This window comes from Symphodus melops (assembly GCF_947650265.1).
Source record: "Symphodus melops genome assembly, chromosome: 8".
In the NCBI taxonomy this organism is placed as follows: domain Eukaryota; kingdom Metazoa; phylum Chordata; class Actinopteri; order Labriformes; family Labridae; genus Symphodus; species Symphodus melops.
This window is the reverse complement of record NC_136698.1, coordinates 18289630-18300792: the sequence shown is the minus strand read 5'-3', so window position 1 is coordinate 18300792 and position 11163 is coordinate 18289630. Positions and strand designations below refer to the sequence as shown.

At 44.2% G+C, this 11163-nt stretch overlaps 1 protein-coding gene across 2 annotated transcripts in view; it reads right to left on the bottom strand.

Annotated features, from left to right (window-relative positions):
- Window positions 1–510: 510 nt before the first annotated feature.
- The window catches only part of ralgps2 (Ral GEF with PH domain and SH3 binding motif 2), a 48429-nt gene continuing 37776 nt past the window's right edge, over window positions 511–11163 (bottom strand). Inside the window, exons 10-21 of one of the 2 annotated variants that reach the window (XM_079351385.1) lie at window positions 10494–10631; window positions 10292–10382; window positions 10116–10183; window positions 9887–10025; window positions 9413–9564; window positions 8329–8383; window positions 7898–7975; window positions 7094–7199; window positions 6228–6320; window positions 3406–3511; window positions 3230–3321; window positions 511–3016 (exon numbers count right to left, since the gene is read on the bottom strand). In XM_079351385.1, coding sequence (XP_079207511.1) covers window positions 2987–3016; window positions 3230–3321; window positions 3406–3511; window positions 6228–6320; window positions 7094–7199; window positions 7898–7975; window positions 8329–8383; window positions 9413–9564; window positions 9887–10025; window positions 10116–10183; window positions 10292–10382; window positions 10494–10631 — 1148 coding nt within the window. In that variant the 3' untranslated portion in view covers window positions 511–2986. The remainder of the gene's footprint in view (window positions 3017–3229; window positions 3322–3405; window positions 3512–6227; window positions 6321–7093; window positions 7200–7897; window positions 7976–8328; window positions 8384–9412; window positions 9565–9886; window positions 10026–10115; window positions 10184–10291; window positions 10383–10493; window positions 10632–11163) is intronic. The other variant, XM_079351386.1, reaches the window with a different exon arrangement.

Below are 11163 nucleotides of genomic sequence, written 5' to 3'. Positions count from 1 at the left end.
CCATATAGCCTATATGGCTCTGGTTTAAACCATTGACTGTAACACAGCTGATTGTTTACTCCTCGCGGCACACAGTCTTCTCTGAAACTAAGCTTGATTCAGTTCTTGTAGTAAAGAGTCACATGTCAGTGACAGTAGATGGACTGCTGGATGTCTTTCAGTGTTGGTTTCGTATGTATAGCATTTTTCTCCTTTGTTGAATTTATTAGTTAGCCGTTAGCTGCTATCATGTGACGCTATTTACATAGCGGCTATTGTCATCCGATCTACACGCTGCCTACCAAATAGGGCACGGGTGGCTGTGGAAACGCAAACGGGATCAGGCTTAATCGAACCAAACTGTACCGATCAGTACCGAACTGCTGTGTGGAAACGGGGCTTAATTGGCAAAGAACTCTGTTAACACACATTCTGTAACACACTCTGTTACACATACACTGTAAAACACATTCTGTAACATACTGTTACACACTCAGAGGCTGTGACAGCACAAAGACGCAGACTCTGAGGTGGAGTAAAAAAGAGCAGGGTGTTTATTTGTTCTCAGCGCATCACTCAGCAGTGAGGTCACAGCGCACGTCATACACAACACACACAGGGAGTTAATGTTTTTGGTAAACGGAGAATGAAGCCAGTCCTTCACACAGAAGGACAACATTCACACACAGTCAATCACACCTTGATCCATCTGTATAAGATGATCTCATTCTAAACAGTTCATTCAGGATGTGCTTTCAGAAGATGTGAAAGACAAAAAAACAAATCAAAGACAATCAGGTTTGTCTGATAAACGCATATCTTGTGAGCAAGAACAGTGAGCAAGAGAAGTTTTTGATCTCAGACAGAGGATCGAATCGTTACATCAGCCCAGATCAACAAAAAGCAAAAAAAAACCATCCTGAACAAACGTGTCCAAACTTTGCAAAGGCTCTGAAATTTCTTCAAACTCTTGAAAACATAAATACATGTAAACTCAGGCTCACAGGGAGCACCTAGCAGGGTCCGCTCCACAGTGTGCATCTGTCATTAATGTGTGTGCTTGGGGAGATTCAACAGGTTAAAGTGGCTCCTCTCATTGGCTCTCAGAGCTACAGTTCTGGTTCACGTGAGGACACACAGGTCCAGGTTTTGACCCCCGTATTTTTTGGCTTCAATCACACCATAAAAAAGAGAATAACACACACACTGTGCTGTTTGTGACAGGACGATCATGTACCAAGCTATCAAACTCATAGAGAGAGAAAGCAGCAACGTTTGAAAAGTCATTCTGGAGTTCAAGTTACATTTGTCTCTTACAGACAGAATGAAGGAGGAGGTGACATTGTCTATAAAGTTTTTGTGCATTTAGACACTGCAGGAGTTTGCCTGCAATTTTGTGAATTAAAAACAATAAATTATCCAACACTGAGTGTCTAGGACTTGTATTTTGATGCAGTATCAAATAAAGGCATCAATATTGTTGGATTATTACTAGAATCATATCCAAGTTTAAAACTCTGTGGACAACCCTAGTCAGACGGAACGATTGTTCATGCAGACTGTTACACTCTTCCTCAGGGTGATGAAGACCATGGGATCAAGATGGGGGGGAGCATTGTGTAAACATTGAATGTAAACAGCTGTTTGTAAAAGAAGATAAAAAAAGAAGAATCTATCCATCTGATTAAGTTTCTGTATTTGGATGGAACAAACAGCTGATAGGGAGACAGGGCTTTATAGGGCGGGGCCTATTAGTTGGCACTCTTTCTAACCAGGTGCTTCAGTTAATCACAGGTGAACACGTTAACATTAAAGTGAACAAAATCAAAGAAGAAGAGCAAAATAATAGGAACTCTAAAATTCACAAACAAAGAAAAACAAGTGTAACATTCGAATGTAACAGACTGAAGTACGCTGACTACATGGTAATACTGTGACCCCCCGCCCACCAAAAAAATGAACACAACGAAAAACAATAACAAAACAACGATAATACAAACAGACGAGAAGCTTCAAACGTCTGCAAAAACACAGAGAGAGAGAGGAGGGGAAATCATGACACTCTCTCTCTCTGACTCTTTCACAGTTTCTAACTTTAGTGTTCAGAGTGTGTGTGTGTGTGTGTGTGTGTGTGTGTGTGTGTGTGTGTGTGTGTGTGTGTGTCTGTGTCTGTGTGTGTGTGTGTGTGTGTGTGTGTGTGCATGCGTGAGAGACAGGGCGACATCAACACTTTAGTCACAGAGACACACATGTAATTAAAGTTAATAAACTGTTGTCGAACTCAATCTGACCACGTCGTAGCTTAGACTCTGGATAATCGTACCGTGTAAACATACACAAAACCATCCCCCCCCCCTCCCACACACCTGACACAAACACACACGGCGCCTGTATGTGACAAAGTTCAGTAATAAAAGTCCACACATGCAGAGTCTGCTGGAGTCCATGAGAATTAGAGCCCTTATGTTTATCACAATGCAGAACAGGCCTGTGTGCGAGCGTGTGTCGAAGAGGGGATGTGCGAGAGTGTTTTCTACGTCTGTGTGTGGTTTATCCCAAAAGTCTTTTGACAATTTGTGTGTGAAAGAAAATAACAAAGTCAGAAAACAAGCGTTTAAATCCTCAAGAGTCGGGTGTGTGCATGCTTTGTGATTGTTGGTCTGTGTTGTGATTGTGTGTCCGACTGATTAAAAGGTAAAGATGCTGCAGCAGAGGGAGGGGCGCCCAGGACGGGAAAATTAAAACGGCGAACCCAATAAAAAGCAGAGAAGGATTACAAATGTCCCTATGAACAATCTGTGACACACGCACACAAACACACACACACAGGGGGTGGGCTGGTTAAGGCAGTTGTTGGCAGGTGAGGCTGCAGTGAGGCGGGGCTCATGGCAGTGAAAGCTCCCACTACAGAGTCTCTCCTCCTCCTCCTCTTCAGCATTCCTTCACTCCGTCTCTCTCTTCAGCATCTTCTTCTCTCCTTTGCTCCCCTCTCTCTCCTCAGCATGGCTCACTCAAATGACATCAGATTTGCGGGGACCTGAGGAACAGGCGAGATGAGATGAGCACAGTGAGGTAGTGCTCATAGTCGAGAGCTGCATTAAAAGATGTTTACTGAAGATGAGAGATATGGAACTTTTCTCCTCTTTGTATCTCCGGCCTGTACAACAACACTGAACCATGTTCTCCTCTTAATAAATGTAATTGCTTTGGGTACTCCTCAGGGTGAGTGAGTGTGAGTTTTTAATCATACCTGTTGCCTGTTGCTCTGACAGGCTGCACTCAGATGTTTGAACCACAGCATAGCATTCATCCTGTTTCCTGCCTGGTACTTATAGGTGTTACCTAAGCAACGGACACAAGCAGTTTGAGTGGAAAATCTCCAGTGGAAAATGTGCGTGTGTGTGTGTCTGTGGCTGTGTGTCTCACCGTGCTCTGAGTCGGTAAGCAGGAAGACGTCAGGGTGTTCGGGGTCGTCAGCCATCATGGCCATCAGCCCGACCACGCACACACTCTTACTGGAGGTGGATTTAAACTGTGAGGGAAACGCACACGCAGCTCATGTCAGGTTAAAAAAAAAGACACCTGAAATAACCCATGTAAAAACACACGCAATAACACCATTCTGAACAACTGTAATAACACCTGTTATGATTGTAATTACACCTTTAGTTCCATCTGTAATGTGATGATGAAGATTCATTATCCCCTTATGAACACACAGGATGTAGGATGGTGGTTTATTAAGGGTTATAAAACAGCAATAGACAAAGTTCAGTTAAAGTTGAACTTGAGCGAAAGGAGCAAACACAAAAAGTGTTTGATCAAAAGTATTATTAATTATTCACATCTATGATCTGAATGTTAAAGTACACACACACACAGAACTACAGGCACACTGTGTGGTACGTGTACACACAGCACGACATGTCTAGGACATTCACACAAACCTGCTGTGTTTTACTCCATAAGGTTCCCTTTATTATGAACACACAGGACTGCAGTGATGTCATCACTCTGAGTGCTTAATGAATGCTACCAGCTGTGCCCCAACACGCACTCTTATGTGAGAGAGTGTGCACAGTAAAGTTTCTTCACCCTGTGTATGTAACTGGCAGCTTCCACAGGATGCGTTTGTGCCATTTCAGAGTCCATTTCTACCTCTCCTGCGTTTCCACTTTCCAAGCCTCGGTCCATCTCAGCTACGTGACGGCAGCACTCTGCTTAGCTTCAAATACACATCTGACATCGCATCTCTCTGCATGCACAATTCAAGCTGTACAGTTGAGACCGACCCGGGCAGGAAGTATGGCTTGATCACATCCCATCCCTTTTATCAACGACACGTCAAACAAGGCACCGAATGAAAAAAAAAAAAAAAAATCAACCTTCAAAACTCAAAGTTACATGTAGTTTCTTCATTCCCACGTGAACTTGAGTTGAACTCCAGCTGACCATAGCTGCACTACACTGCACATTTGTGTTGAGCTGCAGCTATCAAATATTTCAGTAATCGAGTATCCTATCGAATATCCCGATCGATTAATCGAGTAATCGAATAAATCATATGTTTGCTTCATTAAGGTCTAACTCGTCTCGGGTCGTCCCTACAAACCTGCTTGTAGTCATTGCAGCTACCATGGTAACGCCTGCTTGTTACAACCAACCACCTCTGCTCTACAGCTGCTGACATTCACCATATTACTGACGGGGTCCCAAATTAACTTTTTGATTTTCTGGTCAAGGTGGCAGGTAGATGAAACACACAGGGCAAACACGTTTTAATGGCTGAAATAACAAATAGTGTCTTTGTGTCACCTACACATCTGTTACTGTACATTTAATTGAAAAAGCATCATGTTCTGTTGAATCTATAACAGATTGAAGTCATAGATCCAGTAATTTTATCAGATCAGGAAATTGAGAAATTTAAAATGTATTTGCGTGCCTTTATCTATTAAATAGGTAGTTACCAGACCCCCCTGCTCTCTGATCCCCCCTGAATTAACATTACAGACTAGAAACTAAAATCCATCAGAGAATAATAAATTGTTATTCCACACAACAAGTTCTCTCTTGATTTAGCTTCGACAACATTAGACTCTTCATATAAAATCAGCCTGATCATTAATAGACGTATCTCTGTCTGCTCCTGCAGCGCGTGCATTCAGCGCGCTCACAGACTGAGACTACAGAGACTGTGAGAGGACGCTGCTATCGCTATGTTAGCTGCAGAGTGAGAGAACGGAGAAAAGCTGACCGTTTGACCGGATCACGTGTCCCTGACTCCGTTGTATGGATCACGGATTAACTGTGTACTAAAAGTTAAAAGGGGCGCGCCGCGCTCGTTTGTGTGTGTGTGTGTGTCTGTGTGTGTGTGTGTGTGTGTGTTAGTGCTGAAGTGTCTGTTGGTGTGTCAGACTCAGCGTGATGCAGAGAGAGGAGCAGGTAGCTGCAGCTACATTAAACGTGTTTAATACTCAGCATAGTTTTGATGACGCAAAAAAAAACAAAAACTAAATGAGGCCTCGAGGCAGCGGAAATTCCTCAAACAATTTTTGTAATCGAATTACTCGAGGAATCGTTTCAGCTCTACATTTGTGCTTTAGAAACTGACCCAGACGGACAGAGAAACAACCCAGTTGGAGACAGAGCGCTGTACTCAAAGATCCTGTGGAAACGGCCAGAAATTGAGTAAAGCAGTAACTCTGTCGAGGTCTTTTCTGTCAGAAGCCTTAGTTCACCTGCGGGTGAGAGTGTGACAGATGTTACTGATCTGTACCTCTACAGTCTGACCTCCTGTCATCCTCTACCGTGATGTGTGTTTTATTCTTCTGCTTCAAATCTATGCTGGAGGCTCTTGGAGCCCCGTACCTGGCCTTAGCACGTAGCCTGACATGCACCTCCTCAAAAATGTGACTACGGATCAAAACTACAAAGACCACGGTGAGATTGGTCAGGCTACAAAGCATTTCCTCCAACATGTCCAGGATCACCATTGTTTGGTTTGCAGAGGGAAGACGCTATAAGCCAGTATTATCAACTGCTGCTCAATATTTATCTGCTCCAACTCCACCATTAAGCGTTTGGTTTTATTATCATGGTCTCCTGTATACGAACAAGCAGAGAATGTGTTCGCACAGAAACTGGAGAAACAACACGAATAGACATCACACTGCTTCAAACTAACATTTGTAGGTGGAGTATTTCAGTAGCTATTGTGTTGATTGGACAGAGAAGTGTTAACTTACATGTTTTCTCTCTGTGGCCTTCAGGGACTTGGCAGGATAGTAGTAAAGATGATCTCCACACAGAGCCACCCAGTATTTGGTCCATGACGCCACCTGCAGGCGGGAGAGAGCAGTGCAGCTGAGAATGAGTCAGATCCACTAAAGCTAGAGAATAAAGAGGAGGCTCTGACAGTGAATAAAGACTTTCAATATGTACAGATTACAACAGTAAACAAAGGGAGAATTATTGGGGTCACCACATGTAGTCGAATACTTGACGATTCGTTCGACGGAGCCTCAGTTGACTTTTGGTCTCATAGTTGAAATCAAGCATAATTCCATTCCAGCTTCATGGGAGTGTTTAAGTCACATTTTACTTACATATATCGATTTTCTTAAATAATTCACAACTCAAAGCCTCTCTTGGTATACATAGCAACTCAAAACCCACTCGTACTAAGACATGTCAGTCATCACAGCACAGATGCATGCAATTGATCGTCAGAAAAGGGGGCGGCACCTCCTTTTAACAAAAGTTCTCATTGGCTGTTATCAAGTGTCGTCGAATAGTGTGTGTTTTTGTTAGGGATATAATGTGTGCAAATTAAATCTTTTACTGGATTTTAATTGTGGGAACTTGGTGGATTATTATGATTAGGAGAGTGCCCTACAAACGGTAAATCTTTCAATGGTAAGTTTAAAGACATAACTAGTGAGTAAAAGAATGCCCCATCATAGAATAAAATGTTACTCCAAGATTAGAAGACAAATAAAACATGAAGCATTAGGCTCAATGACGTAAAACCTGGGACAGGCTTTCCTGTTATTTTCACACAACAGAACATCGTCAGCTAAAAGTATGTGTGCGTGTATGTGTGCAATCTTACTGTAGGTTTCTTGCCCTCCTTCATCACTGTCTTCCTCCTCAACACCCCCTGCACAGTCACCGCTCCGGGATAAAGATGGACCGCCAGCTCCTCCGACTCTGCTGAACTGCAACATGAAACACAAGAAACACACACGCTTTAAAAACACACTCTCAGAAAACATGTATGTTCACACGCACACACCCAGACAGACAGACACGCAGAAATTTGAAGTGAAGACACACACTGCACAGCCACCTCTTCTTTACGTGTTTGTGTCCATGTGAGTGTGTGTATTTGTGTGTGTGAGTGAGTGACAGAGCAGGATAAGCAGTGTGTGTAAATAGGAGAGCAAGAGGAGCAGATTGTGGGCAACAAGCAGAGCATGAGGAGCAGAGTGACACAAAGATAAATAAATATACAGTATATACACACACAGTATATACATATATATGTCATAGTCTGAATCAAGCTAATAAAACACTGTCTCTCAGTTTACTGCTTGTTTACAGATTGTGGAAACTCATACTTAGCTCCAAGCTGAGAAACATCCTGGAAACTCATCACCACGTGTGTGTGTGTGTGTGTGTGTGTGTGTGTGTGTGTGTGTGTGTGTGTGTGTGTGTGTGTGTGTGTTAGACAGCATTGTATCAAAGGCAGTAGAAGGTGGAAACAAAGTGATGATTGCAGCCAAAGATGAAGAATCAAAGATTCTGAACCCTCCACCAGATTCATCACACATACACACAGAGTGTAAGCCCCAGCAGACAGCGCCCCCTTCAGGTTCAGAGGATAAATAAAGAGGTGTTTCTGGTCTGGTTGTACCTGCTGGGCCTCAGGACTCCTCTGTGGGGGACTCTGGCAACGCGGGTCACCGGGCCCAGAGAGTGATAGAAGCGAGTCCTGTTCAGAGTGGGATAAGACAGGGGGGGTTGGGGGGAGTCTGTTAGGGCTGTGTGCGTGTGTTATGGGGGGGCGGGGGGCTGGATGATGAGTTTCACTCATTCTGCTGTCTGAGGGTGAACATGGAGTCAGTCTGGATCAAGGCTAATGCTGAGTGTGGACACCCCCACCCCCCCACCCCATCACTGCAAGACTGAGAGCAAACCAGATTACCTGTGTTTCAAGTTATAGTCTTTCTATTTGCTGGTGTTCTACCATGTAGATGTTATGAACAATCAGAACACACACACACACACACACACACACACACAGACAGACAAACACAGACAAACACACAAAAACATCAAAGTCACCTCTCAAACGCCGGCCAAGACATCTCCTCACTGAGCTCTGAGCCCTCACTGCTGCCTGTTAACACACAAACACACACAAATCAACGAAAGGAAGAACCTGTAGGAATCCCATTTGGTTTCTCAAACGTCTGAGACTGCACTGTAATAAAACACAGTGAAGCTTTTTTTTCCTTTATTGACAATGTGACAATGCTGTTGGTAATCAAATATTGAGACCCATGGAGATGTGGTGCAGGGTGCGTTGTGGAGTACAGGGAGTTGTTGTCTATCCATGTATGCTTCTTGCCTACAGGTTTTATCATAGAGCATCTAAACACACTTTCTGTTCATCACAGTGTTAAAGCAGAGAGTAGAGGTGTTTTAAAGTGGAGTCTAATGCCCCGTTTCCGTTTCCATAGACTAATCCCGGGAAAGATTACCAAATAACTGATCCGTACCGTCCCACTTTTTGGGACCCTTCTGTTGGGGTACAAAGAATGTGGAGCCGACATGAAAAGGTGGAGCTAAACACTGCAGTTCGTTGATTGGTTGAAAGATTCGTCACTTCCCGTGTTACGTCGGCAAACAAAACTCTGCCGTGTTTAAACCATTGACTATAACACTGTTAACACTGATTGTTTACGTCTGTATTTCTCCTCGTGGCACACAGCCTTCTCTGAAACAAAGCTTGATTGAGTTCTTATAATAAAGAGTCACATGTCAGTGACAGAATAGATGAACTGCTGGTTGTCTCCAGCGTTGGTTTTGTTTGTATACACGCCGCCTACCAAATAGAGGCTATGGAAACACAAACGGGATCAGGCTTAATCAAACCAAACCGTACCAAACTGTACCGATCCGTACCGGACTGCCGTGTGGAAACGGGGCTTTATTTAAGTGGGGCTACTTGTCAATTCAGATACGGTTCCTCTGAAAACTTTAACAAATGAGCACAAAACGTTCTTTGATACTATGTTGCAGTAGATTATTTGATGGGAGATATAAACGGTTCACGCTCTGGTTGCATGTTTTGACGAAGCTTTATGGACATAGAAGAGTCAAACAGCTTCAGGACGAATAATTATTGTGCGTTTATGTGTCTGACCCAGAGAGATGCCGCTGGACAGCGTGGAGCTCTCCGCGTGTCCTCTGCTGGGACTGTGACTCTCCATCACGCTGTCATCCAGCAGGTGGCGTGAGCCCGCATTTGGAAAGGTGGCGCTTTTAAACTCCACCGTGTTCATCTTATGGATGAAACTGCAGGGGGGGGAGAGAGAGAGAGAGAGAGAGAGAGAGAGAGAGAGAGAGAGAGAGAGAGAGAGAGAGAGAGAGAGAGAGAGACAGAGAGAGAGAGAGACAGAGAGAGAGAGAGAGAGAGACAGAGACAGAGAGAGAGAGAGAGAGAGAGAGAGAGAGAGAGAGAGAGAGAGAGAGAGAGAGAGAGAGAGAGAGAGAGAGAGAGAGAGAGAGAGAGAGAGAGAGAGAGAGAGAGAGAGAGAGAGAGAGAGAGAGAGTTAATCCAGCTACACTTTTATAAAAACGCCAACACAACAAGTCAACACATGACTGGCAGACTAACTTGTAGCCCAGACTGTGGCACTTCCTGTGTCCATATGGCAGCAAGTTTCGGGGGGAGGGAGGCGTGGCCGGCACTCTGGTTCCTTCGGCTACAACAGTACACTTCCGTCCACAGAGAGGAGATGCAGACGCCTCTTGACCTGCAGAAGAAAGAGAGAGGAGAGATTGGAAGATGAAGAGAGCTGCAGACCGACAGAAGAGAAGAAGAACTACAATACCCATCTGCCCACCTGCTAGGTCTTCTTTGGAGGCATTGGCTCGAGGGGTGCTGGTACCAGGCTCAATCCTCTGAGACAACCTGAACACAGAATACGGGTTCAACCCCAGACCTCTCCATTAAGACACGATCATACGTTAAACCGAGCGTGTGCAGTCTGACTGGATTTGAAAACTCTGCGGTTCTTACTTGTAGTTGTCATCCTCCACAAACTTCTGCAGCTCCTCGATGTATCGGACAGAGTTCAGGTACTTCTGTATGTGAGGCAGCAAGGGGATGTCTGGGGACGGGGTCACATCAGGTCAAAGAAATTGTATTATTTTAATGATTGATGGATTTAAAAAGCTCATCTATAAGACAGCTGAGTGAGTGAATGAGTGAGTGAGCCCACCATAGGTACAGGATCTCTGTAGATCTGAGATGATCCTCAGAATGTTATTCATCAGGTTCGATCTCTGCTCGTTCTCCAGGATGCTTCCTGTGGATGGGTATGCTGAGTCTATGTAGGTGAGGTCAGACAGGTACATCCCTGAAACACAGAACACAGGAAGTGACATCAAACAAGAGCAAACGCACACACATCTGCTTCTTCTCTAAAAGGAAGAGGACGTCAGTTGTTAAACACAGAAACGCAAACACACTGAAGCCGCAGATAATCACACAGTGATGGTTCATATCACTGACTCTCCTTTCTCTCTGAGGATCTGAAGGTCTGCTTTAAACACATGAACACACACTCAATGTGTGTCATTACATGAACATGAACACACACTCACAGACCCAGCAGCTGATTGTGACCGTGCGCCTTCTCTCAATGCTTCTCTCACACGCCAACGGCTGATTCAGGACAGATGGAGAGGAAATAACACTGCACGCACGCATGCAGCCACGCACACGCACACACACAGAGGGGTTCTGCATTCTTTTGTTAAACACTTTTCATTAAATCAGATCGATGAAGGGAAGTCACTCTCTGCTGTTTTTCTCTTTTGGTCATCTTTAGATCATGATGACATCACAGGGAGGAGGGGGCCACTCCTAAAATACAGAACAAAACTCCC